At 34.4% G+C, this 18,576-nt stretch overlaps 1 protein-coding gene across 1 annotated transcript in view; it reads left to right on the forward strand.

Annotated features, from left to right (window-relative positions):
- The window catches only part of Hsd17b4 (hydroxysteroid (17-beta) dehydrogenase 4), a 95,840-nt gene that overhangs the window by 55,499 nt on the left and 21,765 nt on the right, over positions 1-18,576 (forward strand). Inside the window, exons 17-22 of the mRNA XM_005376550.2 lie at positions 3,519-3,584; positions 10,680-10,749; positions 11,327-11,433; positions 12,408-12,494; positions 15,328-15,414; positions 16,427-16,565. Of these exons, the coding sequence (XP_005376607.1) occupies positions 3,519-3,584; positions 10,680-10,749; positions 11,327-11,433; positions 12,408-12,494; positions 15,328-15,414; positions 16,427-16,565 (556 nt within the window). The remainder of the gene's footprint in view (positions 1-3,518; positions 3,585-10,679; positions 10,750-11,326; positions 11,434-12,407; positions 12,495-15,327; positions 15,415-16,426; positions 16,566-18,576) is intronic.

An 18,576-nucleotide genomic window follows, 5' to 3' on the forward strand; every position in this document is an offset into this window, starting at 1 on the left:
GAGCACAGACTCGAGCCCAGGTGTCTAGCCGCTCCTGGAACACTGGCTCTCTGCGCAGGGCCTGTTGTTGTCTTTTGATGATAGCCATTTTAGCAGGGTGACACAATATTGTGTGGCTTTGATTTGCGTTTTTCTGATAATTAGCGACATTGAGCATTTTTTCATGTACTTGTTGGCCATTTGTCTTCTTTTTAGAGGTGCCTGTTTAGTTCTTTTGCCCATTTTAAATTGGATTATTTATATTATTTGTGTGTGTGTGTTTTTTTTGAACATTCAACCTTTGAGTTCCTTATATATTCTGGATATCCATCTTTTACCAGATGAGTACTTTGCAGATATTTTCTCCCAATCTATTATTTCTCTTATGTTGATTTTCTGTGCTCTGATTCAGCTTTTTAGGTTGTTTGTTTTTTAGAATTTTTGAGACAGGTCTCACTGTGTAGTTCAGGCTGGTCTTGAGCTCACTATGGAGCCTATTCTGGCCTTGAGCTCATAGCCATCTTCCTCCCTCAGCCTCCCAAGTGCTGGGATTACAGGCATGCACCACCACACCTGACTAAACTTCTTAGTTTGATACGACCCCATTCTTTTTTATCTGTACTTTTTATGCCTGTACCTTGGGGAAGCCTATCTAAAAAAAATCATTGTCTGTACCAATGTCTAGAAGTTTTCCCCATGTTTACTTGTAGTAATTTCATAGTTTCAGGTTTAACATTTAGGTTGTTTTTTTTTTCCAACAAGGTCTTACTCAGTTGCTCAGGGTGAACTTAAACTCATAATCCTCCTGCCTCAGCTTCCCAGAATGCTAGGATTTGAGGTATGAGTCACCAGCTCCATAATTTGGATTTTTATATTATTTTAACTTAGTGTTTATCTCAGAGTCATTTGAGGAGTAAGATTATATTGTAGTTAACAGTATTCTGTACTAAATAAAGTATTATTTAAAGCAATATTGAAGGGTAACTTCTAGAATGGTCTCAAGAAGAGCTTCTTGCCAGTGAAGCAACCACAACTTATGAAAGCATTGTTTTTTTTTTTTTTTTTGGTTTTTCTTCAGTGCCGGGAACCGAACTCACGACCTTGCGCTTGCCGCTTGCCAGGCAGGCGCTTTGCCGCTGAGCTAAATCCCCAGCCCCTGAAAGCATTGTTAAAAAGCTACTAAAAGTTCCTGGAAGGTGCTTGGAGGGCTTATCCCAAGTGGGTGAATATAGCAGGCAGGGTTCTGCTTGGAGAGATGAGAATGGTGAAGTTGATTGTAGTGATGATTGCACAGCCATGTGAATACACTAACAGCTACTGAATTGTGTAATTTAACTGCATTGTGTATAAATTAAGTATGAGGATAGCTATTCAAAAGTAATACTGATTAATACTTTATCAGTACTTTTTAGACCTGCATTTAAAAGTTTTTGATTTCTGCTTATGTGTAGGCGAATTACTCTGACAATCTTAGGTTATTACTTTGATTTTTTTGTTTTGTTTTTTCCAGGAGTAGAACTCAGGACCTTGCGCTTGCCAGGCAGGCGCTGTGCCACAGAGCTATATCCCCATCCCTTATATTATTACTTAATGTGGGGCTGTGTCTTTCTAGAGTTAGTGACACAAGTTGTAGACTGTATTAGCATGTGCAGTGTGGTCTTACTTGAATGAAAAGCTTGGAAATATGATATTCATATTTTTCATGCTTTTAATGAACATGTTGTAAAGGGAAAAATGTAAATCTGAACTTACATTAGCTGAAGTAAAAACATGCTATTTTTTTTTTCCCTTTTCTTTTTTAATGTGGTGCTGTGGATTAAATCTAGGGCCCTGCACATGCTAAGTCACAAATCATCAGTTACATAATGTTCATCTTAATGTTGGGTAACAGGCATTGTGGGCCAACCAAAAATCTAAGCTGGACCCCCTTGTCTAGATATATTTGCAGTAATATAGTATCTTTGTTGCTTTGGGAAACAGTATAGGCTGATGGTATACTGTGGTGAAGCCCTAAGTTGTTAACTGGCCACCTTCATCTTAACCATAAAGCTGTTATGGCAGCCTGCCCACTGTACACGCCCCTAGCACGTATCTTTCTGGCTGTTGCTAGCAGTTGGTTTTCTGAAATAAGGGACTTCCCCATAAGAGTTAAGAATTAAATCTGCCCCCAAATATCAGTGCTCTAAAACATAGTAGAATGACTTGAAAATAAATATATAAATAACACTGCATGTGAGTACAATAAAGAAGGGATATAGTTCATTTTTATTAATTTTTTATTTTTTATTTTTTGGTACTGGGAATTGAACATAGGACCTTGCACTTATCAGGCAGGTGCTTGTGCCACTGAGCTATATCCCTAGCCCTGAGCTATATCCCTGGTCCAGTTCATTTTTAACAGGAGCCTCTTGTATGAAAAGGAGCAGCCTTCCCAGTGATTTTTATGTGTGTATGTCTGTAAGGATAGATTTGGGAATATATCTGAGCTTAGCATTTTAAAAGTGAAAAATTGCTCTCTAATTCCTTAATGCTCTACAAGAATAAAAGCTGACTTTGTTGTAAAAATTTACCTAGTGGAGACAAAATGAATAATATATTGTTTCTATTATAAATTATTGAAAAGTTGGGGCTGGGGACTTAGCTCAGTGGCACAGTGCCTGCCTGGCAAGCACAAGGTCGTGAGTTCGATTCCTGATACCGGTAAAAAACCAAAAAAAATAGATTATTGAAAAGTTGATACTAGCCTCTTGAATACAGTTCAGCTGATGAGGATGTTTTTACTTTGGTTTTTAACCTAAATTTGTGCTCATACCTGTGCTTGGTACCTGCTACTAAGTTTTCACCAGTAGTCTTAAGTGTTGGAAGTAAGACCATAATAATCGACTCTTTTTGGTAACTGAGCTTAGAATGTATAGTTTTGTTAAAATGGCAAATTAAAATATGTAAGGATTTTTGAAAACCAGTTTAAAGACTGAATCAATTTAGATTGATTACATGTTTGATTATTGCTGTTATCAATCTTTTACACAGGAAAAATGTAACTTTTTCTCCTTTGGGAGAGAAGAATAGATCTGATTATATAGTAAAGATACTTGTAAAGTAAAGATAGTTTGTTTTTTTTTTTTAGTAAAGATATTTTTAAAAGGGTCACTTCAAGCCAGGCATGGTGGTGCACACGTGTAATCCCAGCACGCGGAAAGCTGAGGCAGGAGAATCGCTGTGAGTTTGAGGCCAGCTGGGGATACATAGTGAGTTCAAGCCCAGCCTCAACTATATAGTGAGACTCTGCCTAAAAAAAAAGAAAAAAGAAATAAATAAAATTTTACAAAAGGGTTACTTCAGGAAAATTATAATGTATGTGAAGCTAAGAGTTAGGAAATTTTTAATGCCATTCTCTCCTAAAATATTAGAATAAAACAGAATATTAAGTAAAAACTCCTTTTATCCAATTCATAGTCTGTTGAAGCATGATGGCTTTTCTTTTATGGAAAGAAAATCCTGATCTTTGAGATTTAACATATAATATCTTTTGATTTTAGGTGGCTACAGCCACACCTAGTAGACCTCCTGATGCTGTAATTACAGATAATACCTCGCTTAATCAGGTAAGATCATATTTTTCAAAAGTGATAAATCCACCTGGCCAATGATACTTCTTAAATTTATAACTCTGATTCTCTATACTTTTAAAGTTTTTATTAATGCATTTTTATTAGTACATGTTTGCAGTACATAATGATTGTTTGTGTGGGGAGTTTGTACATGTACATAACACATCTTAGTCCTATTTTATCTTCCCCTCCCATCCCTCCCTGCTCTGGCCAACTCTTAATCTCATTACCATTTCAAAAAACTCTATTTCTGTTTTTTTCTTTGATTTTTTTTTCTTCTTAAATCCTTTTTCCCTTCCCCCCTTCCCTACTTCCCTCCATCTCTTGTTTCTCTTCCCATTTGAAAGAGATCTCCCTACTTGCTATTATTTATCTCTTATTTTGCTTTTTATTTATATTTTGGGTTTATCATATGTATAAGAGAAACCATGTGATATTTAAACTTGTGTGTGTGATTTTCATTTCACTTAACATTGTAGTCTTGAGGTGTATCCATTTATCTGGTGGTGCCTGTGTCTTCAGCATAATAAAAATGAAAGCATGTTTCCTGTGCTTGAAAATCATTCTTTTAAAATCAGTAGTTGTCAGTTTTTTTCTCCATTAACTATCAAAGGAAGGTATCATCCAGCTTTTCATTAATCAGTTCCAAAAACAGTGTGCTATGTGGAAAACGGAGGGCTTGCTTTAAAGAGACCGGCTAACTTAATAGTGGAGAATTTCATGAAAGGCTTAGAGAATGGGATACATATGAGCTGAAAAGCAAGTTTTAGTCAACCCTAACCCGTCAGAAAAGTGTGCCACATTACTTGGAAACCGATATTTCATGCTAACTTTAAAGTAATAAAATGAATAAATAAGTAAATAAGTAAAATAAAAAAATCTTAGATACAGTATATGATTCAGTCTTTTTTGTTTGCCATAAAAAGTTTGTTTTCTGGTAGAGGAGATAAATGCCCTGTCAGTTCACAAATTTTATGAGCATGCTAATATTTATTCAAGATACAACCAAACCCTATGATACATGCCCTGTAGTCCAGCAGTGTGGGAGGCTGAGGCAGGAAGATCACAAATTCAAGGCCAGTTTGGGCAGTTTAGTAGTAAATGAATGAATGAATGAGGATATATCTCAAAGTAAATTCAGTCATCAGTACTATTTTTTTTAAAGGCAACCCTAAAAGCATTTTTTTGTTTTGTTTTTTTGAGGACTTTCAAGATTTTCTTCTAAGGGAGTCAGAAGACTAATGATATAGGTAAAGCAGACTCTGGAGTTACGCTGTATGTGAATATATACTCAAATTTTTATAATGTTCACTTTTTATGTTAATTTTAGTGTAATATGAGTACATGCAGAGTTTGTTTTCTAGTAAGTAGAAATATAATTTTAACCAGAATTAAGCTTTATACTTATTTTATATGTGTGTTCTAAATAATCAGGTGATGGAGAAAGACTATTATTTATCCTTAGATTGGTTTTTTTTTTTTCCTTTTAGTATTCTTATCTCATACTGATTTTTATCAATTTCTTAAGAATGCACTCATACTTACATAAAACCTAACAGATTGATTTGGTTAGGATAGAAGAGGCTTATGGTTCAGAAAACTCAACATTATTATTCTTGGGTTATACTGAAATAAATGTATCTGCTTTTATAAAAGCTGAATAGTTTTTAACATTTGTATTTGTACATGGTAAGTAGAAGAATTTCTTTTTAATGTCATTTACCCTCGTAAATTAGCTTTTTTTGTATAAAGAGTGGGAATTCATCATTTGCTGGAGGTTGTTGATGATTTGGGGCCGTGTAATCATTTATAATGTGAAAATTATATACATTTCTTTGAAAAATGATTTGCAAAAAAAGGTTGCATGAATTTTAGGGAATTTATGGGTCTTCTGAAACTCGGTGGGAAATACAAATCAAATAGAGTTAATGTCATCTGTTTTCAAGGAGTAGAAAGGACAGTTGGCTACTCAAGATGTAGATGTCTGAAGTAACTGAGGTACTTATTCCAAGACATGAATGATTGAGCACAAGGATTTGTTTTATGGAGCAAGTGTAGACACCTGAGCAAGAATGCACACTTGGGAGAGAAATGCAGAAGGGCGTGGGAGCAAAGAATAGACCTTGCTAAATAGATGAAGGTGGTACAGTATGTAGATGCCCTCAGAGATACTGGGCTCATGGTTCATTAGGGAAGGAGCTGAGAATAATGATAGAATGAAGGAAAGGAGGAAAGCAGCAAAATAGCTAAAAATTAGTAAACTTAACATATTAGTAATAAAAGTGGAAGAAAGGAAACTAACAAAGTAAAATTTGAAAAAGAAAAGCAGGATGAGGAAAGAAAGATGAGAAAAAAATCTGATTAAAGAATAATAGAGTGTTAATAGGATATGAGGGATATCTGGCCGGCACAGCTGTTGTGTCATTGACCACTGGCTAGGTGTGTATCTGTCCTCCTTCCCCTCTCCGTGTATGTCCCTCCAGAAGGTGGGCGCTCCGTCAAAGAGGACAGACTTGCCCAATAGAGGAAGACTGTTTTTCAGCTGTCAGGGGTATAGGAGCAGCTGCGTTCCCCCATTAGCACCTCTAAATAAGCTGTCAAGAAAGTTCAAAGAATTAGCTATAAACAAGAAAAAGTAAGAAAGAAAGAAAAAGGAGACAAAAACAAAATAAAATACAAAGGAGCAAAACAAAAGAAAGAGAAAAAGAGAAATGAGTTTAAAAAATTCCTCTGTGTGTCTGGGTGAGTGGTTTCTTTCCAGGGCCTGTTGTAGTGGTACTGGAATTCACCTGATAAGGTAGAGGATAATGAGTCATAATTAGGTCCTGTTTTGTTTCCACACCCACTTTTGCCCAATGAATGCTGAGTCCTTCCCCATCTTTTCCTCTGGGTGTGGTCAGGCAAAGGTGTTTTGTGTGTATGGGGCTGTATTTACTCTGGTGACTCTTAATGTTTGTGCGCTTTTGAGTGCCCTAAGTCACTGCTGTCTACCACTAGCTTTATGGCTCACAGTTTAATTAGGTGCGTGCTTCCTGCTCCAGGGCCCCAGTCTGTACACCCCAGAACGTGGCAACTATCCCAGTGGAGGTGTTTCCCTATTTTCACTGGCAGATGAGAAAAGTATACAGACCCTAGGTCTGGCTGCATATGGGCAGTGAGGAAGTCCAAGAATTCTGCTGGATTCAATGTCAACACTTTCAGACCCAGACTCCTTAGAAAACCACATGATCAACCTGACTTCTTAGCACAGACAGTTAGATCTCCCTATATCCTGAGCTTCACTGCTGCTTAACCTTCTCAGGGGATCTGTGAGTGGTCCACCTGTTCTCTGTGACTGTCTCTTATGGCTGTCTCCCACCCTGGCACTGTGGTAGGTAACCATAGAGACCCTGAAGTGTAGTTGTTCTGTGACTTCTGATTTCCACAGTAGCTCAGTCTTAGACAATAACCCCTTTGTCAAATGGCTTCTGATTATATCACTCCAAGTGTGGTGAATGTTACAGTGAATTTCTTTTCCAACTTTTGGCTGCCATGGGTAAGGACGCAGAGTAAAACCCTGGGCTGTATTTGCAGCTTGCAATAACTGGGGGCACGACTTGGAGCCAGCACTGCGGTTCTGCTGCTTCTCTAGGATATTATGGACACTCTGGGCTCACCTTATGTTTGTGGAGCTAGGACTCCTCCCTGGGAGCTGGAATCAGGGTACCAGACTGCTTTTTCTCTATGTTGCCTTTAAGTTTCTTCATTTCCTCTGTGGTTTTTAGTTTTCCTTTTGGCTCTTTCTTGATTCCTAGAGCACTACTTCTTTTTCTCTTACTATACTATTATTTTTCCACATGTCTCAATTCCAAGTTTTGAGGAGGCTGTATTTTGCTGCCAGACTTTACTCTGCCATTTTTAATATCCAGTTCCATTCACTACGATGTTTTGGCTCTTTTTTTTTTTTTTTTTTCCGGTACTGGGAATCGAACTCACAACCTTGTGCTTGCCAGGCAGGCATTGTGCTGCAGAGCTAAATCCCCAGCCCCTTTGGCTCTTGTTTTTGGTTTTACTCTTACAATAGCTTTGTATAGGGGAAGAGTGTTTTACCTCTGTACATTTTGTAGATAAGGTTGATGGCTTGGGATAGTTTCCAAGATGGATTGTTTGAAATTGCTATTTACCCATGTGGCAAAGTACGGATTTCTTTAATGGATGGCATATAACTATGGGGTATTTGGGGACGTGTTTTATTTTTAATTTTTTTTTTTAGTTTTATCTTTCAGGATCATAAATTTGCTGTTTTTTTTCTCCACCATCCAGTCCCTAGAGGGAATATCTTTGTTTCATGCTCTAAAAGTGATGCTTTCAGAGACGAGATGGTGGTCTGCTGTCCTCTGCACTTTTAGTTCTTTTATCTGTAGTTGGTGCTGCAGTCTCTCAGAGCTCGTCTCGGTGTCATTACCCTCACAGTGGACACTATCTGGAGTGATGTTTCTTCATTTCTTCTGCTCTCTTTGCCGTGCTGCTTTCAACATGGTCCTTCAGAGCCCTCCACACTTTGCTGTGGTTCTTGAGGAGTGCTCAGGAGTGGAGTGGGTGACATTGGTGCTCATCTTGCAGTTACAAGAATGAGAAGTTTTTGGTGTTCTCTGCCATCTAGTCACACAGTAGGCTTGGGATTGATGTGACTTTGGTGATTCTTGTTGATTTGTATTTTTTTTTGAGAGGATGGGATGATTTAAGGAGTAATTTCTGAGCTTTTTTATTTAGCACTTAAGCTCAGCTCAATGGTAAATATTTAAAAATCAAGTTAAGAAATAACTTACTTGATCTACTGTCTCCTGTTTCTTTCCTGGAAGAAACTGTTAATGAGTCCTTGATTGATCAATATTGCATGTCCCTATTTGTTTTCCTGAGACACCACTTTGAAGATATCAATATGCAATACAACAAGCGTTGTTAATTTCCTACCACTTTGTTTGTAACTCTGCATTGTTTGTACTGTTCTTTTGCTATTTCATAAAAGGTTGTCTGTTAATGTTTTCCTCCTTTTATTTTTAAAATAAAAAAAGAGAAATAACTCATTTAGAAAACCCTGTCACCCATTTTTAATGCACAAGTAAGACAATATATAGCTATTTTCCTTTTCTCTCTTCTTTTTTCTTTTGGTTGTGATGATTTCTCTATGATGATAAGAATGAAAAAAAAAATTTAGCTTTCTTTTTGAAGTATACCAGTCATTTAAAAATATTTATAAAATGAGCCTTGGCCACATTCCTCAATTATTAGAGAATACTTATTTTGTATCGTGATTGAATTCAGTCCAGCATCCAGTCATCTATTTGGCTGTGTCATTTTTCATTCTGGACCTGTTGTCTTTGCTAACTGCTGATAACAATGCCAGCACTAAAATCATGTGAATTTCATACTAATATGATTGTTGTTTTATAAACACTTTATTTTACCTTTTTTTTTTGTTTGTTTGGTGGTGCTGGGCATCAAACCTAGGGCCTTGTGCATGCAGAGCAAGAGCTCTACCACTGAGCCACATCCCCAGCCCTTGATTTCTTTACAAAACTTTTTTTTTAATTATAGGAATGTTATCTGTGAGATACAAAAATTAGTACTAATCTTTAAACCTTGCTTGACTTACATTGCCAAAATCTTTAAAAAATAGCATTTGTTGATACATTAATATTCATCATAGATAATACCTTGCGAGTTTTACCCCTTTTAATTTTTTCAGCTACTCTGTGAAAGTAAATCTTTAACTCTCTCAATGGTTTTTTTTTTAAAAAAGGAAAGATTAGGGCTTAGAGTAGTGAAGAAACTGCCCTAGTAATGATATGGCTGGATGTAAATCAGGCCTGCTTGGTGACAGAGACTATGGTCTGTGATGTTTCTGACAACTTCCTTTCAGGCCTGAAATGTGTCATGTCTTTGATATACAACATGACAACATTTGCATAATGTTTCACTGTTTGTAAAACGCTTTTTAAAAATTATTTTATCCTCTAATGTACAAAATCTTGTGAGTCACTAGTGTTCAGTAGTTACTAATTTAGTTATATTTAGAAGACAAAAAAGAAAGAATATTGAGCCATTAAATACTGGGCCATTAAAAAGTAAGTAACTTATAAAACTGTCATATGTCGTAATGGGGAAAGAAAAGAGCTCATTGTAATTATACAAAGCATATCAGGAAATGAAGTTTTCATCTGAATTATAGAAAATGTTATTTTCTGCAAATCAAACTTGTTAGAAACAGTAATTTTAAAAGTCAGATAAGCTTGCACCACTAGTCTTTACATAACATTTTAATAGTTTTGGAAAATTTAATGCAATATTTGATGTGAAAGGGAAGAAGTTTTGAGGGTAGACCCAAAGGGTCAAGTGATAGAGTCATTAAATATCTACTGTTAGTTGTTTTGTGGCTTTCTTCCCTTCAATTCTCAAAAGTGCTCTGTAGCTTAAAAAATGCACAATTTAAATGCCAGGAAGTGACTTTTTCTCTGTTGCGTCTAAATCTTTCTAATAATCCTATTTTATCTAAGACTAAACAGATTTAAACATATTGGCAGCCTGTCAGTCTGCTTTCTTGCAGGATAAGCAGATATTCAGGGTTTAGTATAATAGAAGAATGAAAGATTGTAAGAAATCTTTGACATTTATGGTCTAACCTTGTTATAGGCTTCAATTGAAAATTCCCTATTAAGACAGAAGAGACTGTAAACATTTACTTTATCTTCTTTGTGGTTTAATGAGAGTAGATTGATGAATTCCCTTTTGAGAACTGTCCTCAGGTAGTGGGATGTAATTCTAGGTTTCCTTTTCTATTATTTGACATCCCCCCACCCTTTAATGATTTCAGTGTCAGGTGTTGCTTAAAACATTTAATTTAGAGATAATCTTTATTTTTATTTTTTCTTAAGGCACGTTCTCAATGTGGCTTTTTGTTTTTAAGAAATAGTTATTTTAAAAATCAGAATCTGGATTAGGTACATTTTGATGCATATGTTATGAAAAAAGCCATATTTTCTATTTTTCATTTAATGTTTTCTTAGACAATACTGACTACTAGTACCATTTGTAATTCTTTCTTCATAGGCTGCTTTGTACCGCCTCAGTGGAGACTGGAATCCTTTACACATTGACCCGAACTTTGCAAGCCTTGCAGGTGAGTTGCTAGTATGTATAGTGAAAAATATTAGCTCAGTTATCTAAATAATATACTTAAAGACCCTGCTACTTAAATCTAGTAATTTGAGTAACATTTTAAAAATAGCTCTTTCTATATTTAAATAGAGAATATGGAAAGGTGGGATGTGATATTAAGAAAATGGCGTACTTGAAATTTAGATGCTGGTGGAGTGAAGCTTCTGTGTGTGCCAAGTGTGGGACAAACCTGTGGGGAGGGTGCCTGCGGTATGGGGAAGGATGAGGCTACTGACAGAGAGCAAGGCCTGGAAGGTTAGGAAGGGACCACTGATCTACGTGGGCATTAAAGTAAATCGTCACCAGTGATTTACATGGTCTTTGTGTTCCGAAATCGCTCACATTCTTTTCCTGTTTTTTTCCTTATTTTTCATAATTTTCTCCCGGGAAGTGTTACAGAATATTTTCCATATTTCTTAAAATAGATGATATACTTTATTGTACTTCAGTTTAAAGTTGTATTTTTAAAATCTTGAATTAACTTTGTTTTTAAACATGAAAAGTACCTATTTCCATCTAAATTCCTCCCTTTTTTTTAGGTTTTGAGAAGCCAATATTACATGGATTATGTACCTTTGGATTTTCAGCCAGGCACGTTTTACGGCAGTTTGCGGATAATGATGTATCAAGGTTCAAGGCAATTAAGGTATATGCATAATTTGAATATTAATTCTTTCTCCATCATTAAAGAAAAGGAACTTTAGTGACTTAAGATGGCTAGTACGCTACAGCAGTACATATTTTTATTATTTCATTGAGTTGGCAATCGGCATATTTTCTTTTTGTAGTTGTCTGTATTACCCAGCATATAATACAGTTATAGTTTTAACAGATTAATTGGTTTTATCAATTAATTATGAAAAATATATATGTTAACATATATGCTTAAGAACTTAAGATTTATTTTTTTTCCTGTTTTTAAATTTGCCTTAATTTATCTGAAAATAGTAGGTGGATACCTGTAGTAATATGATAGCTACATATTACTTGTAAGTTTTTATGTTTTTGATGATACCAGGATTTATTCATTGTATATAATAAGGGAAAGTATCTATGCCCACAGTATTTTTCTGTAAGTCAATGATACACACTTAAACCTTTTATTAGTATATATTTTATGCAATATTGAAAATGAATTTTCTGATGCCTTGCCCTTGATGATACTGATTATTCTCATGCTTTTTATTACATCTATTTTATTAACCAATAATGTATACATAGTCAATGTATAATAGTTTTCTGTAAAATATTATAGAAAATTATGAACTAAAAAGTAGAATTATTTTGCCTTATGTACCCTTTCCAGGCCTCATTCCTCCATATTTAATAAGTACCATGTTTAACTTTTTCTTTAAATGGTTATGGGGCTTACCTGTCTAATTATTCAATATGGTTTTTTTCTTGGTATGTCAAAAACGGTTGCTTAAGAATTCGTTCACTTTTTTGGTCCTATATGTGCTTTTTTACTAGTTTGTTCATATTATTAGGTATTTCACTAATCTAGATATATTTCAACTGTTTTTTCCTTTTATGCACTCCAACCTACTACCCCACCACACACAAGTATTTTCTTAAAGCATTTTTAATTCTATAACCAACTCTGTTTTTTTATTTTTTAAGGCTCGCTTTGCAAAACCAGTATATCCAGGACAAACTCTACAAACTGAGATGTGGAAAGAAGGTAACAGAATTCACTTTCAAACCAAGGTATGAAGAGAGTTGGAGGGAGTTTTCTTACTTTTTCTCTGTACTCTTATCCTTTTGTTCTTCTTACCATGTTTTCTTTAACTTTTTTTATAATATAGATATGAGGTGAAACTTAGAAAAAAAATTTTTTTTTTAACCAATGGTAATTTGTAACTGAACATAAGATACCTTATGCACCTTTTTTATTTTCTTTTAAAATTATTAATTAAGGGTCTTGCAACATGGGAAAACTGGTTCAAAAGAAAATTAGAATAGTACCTTATATAGTTCTAACAGAAAAGGTATCCTAAAATAAGTTTGCTGAGTTAGGACCAAAACTAGTTAATGTCCTGTAGGACAATAAAATTACATTCTTCCTAGTTATTTCACTAGGCAGAAATCACATGCTTCTTGATCACACAATAATCCACAAACTGACATCTTGCATTGCAGAGTCTGAGCCTGATGGTTAAGTGACAAGCCAGATAAAGGTGTATTATACTAAAACGATATCCAATCATTGTTTTATTTGTAAGTTTTTAAGAAATAATTCTTGTGAACACATTTAATCAGCTAATCCTTTTTGGCTTAATCATTTTGTATTACATAGAGCAGGTTTAACAACTCCAACAGTGATAAAACAGGTTTTATTTTGTAAGACATAAGCAGACTGTATTACTGTACTTAATATATATAATAACTGCATTGAAATATAAGAAACTCTGTGTTCATAACAAAATCTTGATGTTGTAAATAAGTTGCTCATGGCTACACAGAAAGTGGTTGAGCTGGGATAAAAACTCACGTCATACTGGCCTCCAAGTTGAAATCCCAGGGCCTTAGCTCTTTTTACCGTATCATCTTCTTTTCACTTCCATCCCTGGAATTTTTATTTTATATTTCCTGAAAGAGCTGTTAGTCTTAAATATAGATTCTTTTTTTAAAAAAGAGAATAAAAAATAAGAAAAAAAACCAATAAAAATGATACAGAATTTCAAAACAAGACGATAGGAAATTAACAATGGTTGTTATATTGCATATTGTTATCTTCAAAGTAGTTGTTCAGATTACCAAATATAGGCATGCAAAATTAATCAATTAAGCATTAACTATTTCTTTTTTTTTAATAAACCAATAGAAATTAGCAGTACAATTATCTTAGCTATCGTGTGTGTGTGTATATATATATTTTTTCTTCTTTTTTTTTCTTTTCACCTTTCCCCCATCCCAATTGTTCTTTGCTTTTGAGCAATTTCTTTCCCTTTCACCATATCTATTGTACCCTTTGGATTTTATTTACTCTTTCAGTTTCTTACACTAGGGAGACAATACAATGTTTACACATGTGAGTCTGATTTATTTCACTTACGAGTATTGTCTCTAGTTACATCCATTTACCTATAAAAGCTTTGTGTTTATCTTTCTTTATAGCTGAGTAATACTCCATTGTATAAAACTACATTTTTAAAATCCATTCTTCAGTTGATGGGCATTTGGGTTGTTTCCAGGACTTAGCTATGACAAATTGCACTGCTATAAATATGGGTGCACATATATTTCTGTGGTGTGATGTTTTCAGTTTTTCTGGAAAAATACCCAGAAGGGGAATAGCAGGGTCAAATGTGACCTCTAATCCTAGTTTTTTGAGGAATCTCCACACTGATTTCCATAGTGGCTGTAGCAGTCTACACTCCCACCAACAGTGGAGAAGGTTACCTTTTGTAGATTCTTAATTCTGTAGTGCAAAGCAAAGTACAAGCAAAATAAATTGGTTATTATGTTCAGAAAACTCCTCAAATGATAAAAATCAAAATTTTAATTAAGTGCTACCTTAGCTTCTAAAAATTATCTTTTACTTTTGTAGCAATACTGTAATTTTTGGGGGGTGGTACTTGGGAGTCAAACTCAGGACTTTGTGCTTGCCAGGCAGGTCTGCTGAGCTGTATCCCCGGTCCACTACTGTAATTTTTATGAAAGAATAGTCACTGGAATAATTTGAAATAAAGGATTGGGAATTAGAATTCCTTTAATGCCTATTTCCTAAAAAGATACACATTTTTTTTTTTATTTTAAAGAGAAAAATAAAATAACAACAATGAAGACAAAACCAAAACAATACAAAAACAATAAAAATGATGATTTTAAAACAAGATAATAGGAATTAATAGTGGTTGTTATATTACATATTATTATCTTCAACAAAGTTGCTCAGATTACCAGATGTAAGAGTGAAATATCTGTACTGCTAATATGAAAGAACTGGAATCACTACATTAGCAGCACCATTACAGTATGTTTCTAGCCAATTTTTTTTTTTTTATATTAACAGAAAACATGTGCTTTGGGTGGATGTTGTGCCATGTCTTTTACTATTTATAAGAATTCAACACTGCTCACCTTTGCACCCTATTAAAAGTACTTACATTTGGAAAAAAAAAAAACTCGTGAGATACCAGTGTGGTGGCTCCATTGCAGGCCATTTGAATTTTTAGGGAATGGGTCCTGGCCACAGGTTTTTTTTTTTGATGGTGCCAGGAATTTAATTCAGGACCTTGTGCTTGCTAGGCAGGTGCTGTACTACTGAGTTATATGCCCAGCCCAGGTAGGTTTTTTAAAAAGCAGTTCATTTGATTTACAGCCAGGGCTAATAATATTAATTGTATTAAATCAAAAAGCCATGGTGTTTATTTATCTTATCATTTACATTATTAACTTTTTATTTTATTTGGGTTATTTTCTTTTTCATATGAAACAAAAATATAAATTTATTTTAAATAATTAGCATTTACAGAAATTGTTTCCAATGAAGTCCTCAAATGAGCTCTCCATTTTCCTGTTTTGTTCTACTTACAAGGTTCTAGAAACTGGAGATATTGTCATTTCAAATGCATATGTAGATCTTGTACCACCATCTGGTGTTTCAGCGAAGACACACCCTGAGGTAGGTCATAAAAGCTGATATCCAAGTCATTTCCTTGCTTTTGAATTTGTTTTGATCATTTTAAGAATGTTCAGCCTATTTTTGAAAATGAAAGAGTATGAAAAGATTCATAACTCTTGATATGAAGGATATTTTTCAGGAGAAACTAATTTTCTGATTTTTGAGTATCTAAATCTGTTGTTTAGTGAGAAATCCTAGAGTATTTGGATAAAAATAGGTGAAAAATTTAAATATCCTGTACCTTTTCTTTATTTAAATATTTGTATTAAAATGTGTGCTATATATAAATATAAAATGAGTATATAAAATTTATTAAAACATTACCATCCTCTTAACATGCTGAGTGAGATGTTTGATAAAAGGTTTATCTTCTGTTTCCAAAATATTAACTTGAAAATGTTGAGGTGTCCTTATCTGTGGGCATTAACTTTCTATCATAAACTGTTTTATCATGTAACTCACTGAAAATGAAATCTCTTTAGAGCTGGAAAGAGATTGAGGCTTCATGTAATTCAGTACTATAAACAAAAATGAGACTACAGAAGTTGATTGTTCAGTGTCTTCCTGAAGTGAACTAGGAAATAGATTATCCAGTTCCTAGTTTACTTTTAAAATATTCCCAAACTGGGAGATGGAGGCAGGGATCAGGTTTGATCCTAGTCTGGGCAATTTAGCATGACTCTGTCTCAAAATAAAATTTTTAAAAAGGGCTGGGATATATCTCAGTGAGAAAGCATTGGGTTCAATGATTGAATCCCCAGTCCTGTGGGTGTCGGTATGATAGTATATGTATAAATAAATACTATATATAATTTACTTTTATATATAAAAACTTTTAAATTCTGATGAAAGTGGAATCCTCTTACAGTGAAAAAAGTAATTTAACTGTATTAGTTATATTAGTTATATTTAGATTTGAAAGAAAATTATTTTTATTGTATACCTTTATGATGATTTTTCTCTTTCAGTCATTTTTACAGAACTTTTAAATTCTGTTTTGTCTTTTTGCCAGGGTGGGGAACTACAAAGTACTCTTGTATTTGAGGAAATAAATCGTCGGCTTAAGGATATTGGGCAAGAGGTGGTAAAGAAAGTAAATGCTGTATTTGAGTGGCATATTATGAAAGGTGGAAATACTGCAGCTCAGTGGAGTAAGTCATATTGGTGATTTCTGTAATATTCTAAGTTAACTCTCAAGAGGTAAAAATATTCTTGTTATAATTAAAGACAGTCTCTTTGAAGACAGGAAAACTTAGGTAGTTTTTATTTTTTAGAACTGAGATTTCAGGTTACTCAATGATAGTTTTTTTTTTTTTTAAAGACATGCGGGAAAACAATTAAAACATCCCTTTAAAGTATTTCATTGTAGTATCTAAAATTAGTTCAGTTTTCACACATTGGAAATGTAGTGAGTTCTAAATGATGCATTTGTACTAAACTTGTAAAGGCATTTTTTTTCCTGCTCTTCTTCCCTAAACAACACAATATAGCAACTATTTATATTGTATTTGGTGTTATAAGTAATCCAGAGGTAAGGAAGGGAAAGTAAAGGTTATCAAGATGTGTTACTTACATGAAATGACTGATGAATGTAATCATCGTATACTACAAACATGTACTACTAAAAACAAAAAGTATAAGGGGATATTTGCAAGGTTATATGCAAATCCAGTGCCACTTCATAGGAGGATCTTGAGCATCCTTGAACTGTGATATCCAGTGGGGACCTTAGAACCGAGATGCTGCTGTACTTTAAAACAGTCATGTTGGCTGCATATTTCTTAAAAACTAATCTTCACCTTTCTTTGGACAAATGAAATATTTTAAGTCATTATATTTGATAATTTAAGAATTGTTTTCTTTATCCCAAGACAATTATCATCTTATTAGTGTAAAATAATCATTTGCTTTATACGTACAGATTGCAGTCAGAGGCGCCTATTTATCTGTCTAGGGAAATTATTCAATAGAGTACCATGTTTGCAAGCTGGAAGCCTCCTTGTCTAAGCCAATGAAATACAGGAAGAAAGTGGTCTCCTTTCACTAAAACGGAGGTCCAGAAAGACCCTGCTACCATTTTTTGAAGAAAAATAAATTAGAATAAAAGAAAAAACTCTTACCAGGTCTTTTGCATGTGCTATGTGACTTTATCTGTATGTTTTAGAGTATTCTAATCTCTGGAGTTGTTGGAGAATTATAGTATGCCAGTGAAGTGCACACTGAAACTTCTTGATTTTTCATACTTTTCTACCTGGAAGCCTAAAGGGGACAAGATTTTTACTGTTAGTCCAGCCACTGTGGTCCCCTGAATCTGCTTACTAATGTGGAGAAAGAAGCATCTAGGGTAGCTGATGACTCAGAGGACTTTTCCTGTCTTTTGTAATTGGGAGACAGTGGGAGACCATGTAGTAGGAGCTGGCTAACTGCCCCTGGAGAGATGCGGGATTTCTAGAGCTTGTCAATTGTTTATACTCTAGGACCATTTAACTTTTAGTTGCAGTTCAGGTTTGATTGTAATTCTTTGTGGACAGCGAGCCACTGTATTAAATGTAGTAGACTGCATTGTCACCTGAAATCAAGGGCGATAGGCTGTGCCTCTGAAAGCTCCAAAAGGGATGGGATGAGTCCTCTTTTCACTTGGTGTTTATGCACCATACCATCATATAGGTGATGTGTCTGCACAGATAGTGTAAGGAAAAGTGGTATATTTGGGTTTTTACTTGCATAGCAGAAGCTAGTGTGTTAGAGTTTCATTATTTTTATTCTGAGATTGCCTTCAAGAGTACCTATTTTAAGTGCCTTGAAAATCACATTGTTTTATTATTCATTACATCTAAAGGATCTTATAAGTTCTCAGACCAAAAACCTAAAACATATCTACATTAAATAGAACTTTGGAATAATCTGTTTTTAGAAAACATTTTGAAATTTTATTCAATGTAAACCACTTTCTTTTCTTCATTTATTTTAAAAATAAAACGAGGAAAACATTAACAGACAGACATTTTACAACATAGCAAAAGAACAGTACAGACAGTACGGAGTTAAAAACAAAGTGGGAGGGAATTAACAGTGCTTGTTGTATTACATATTGATATCTTCAAAGTGGCTTCTCATGAAAACAGATATAGACATGCAATACTGATCAACCAAAGACTCATT

This window comes from Chinchilla lanigera, unplaced genomic scaffold (genome assembly GCF_000276665.1).
Source record: "Chinchilla lanigera isolate Chin_1 unplaced genomic scaffold, ChiLan1.0 scaffold00007, whole genome shotgun sequence".
NCBI lineage: Eukaryota > Metazoa > Chordata > Mammalia > Rodentia > Chinchillidae > Chinchilla > Chinchilla lanigera.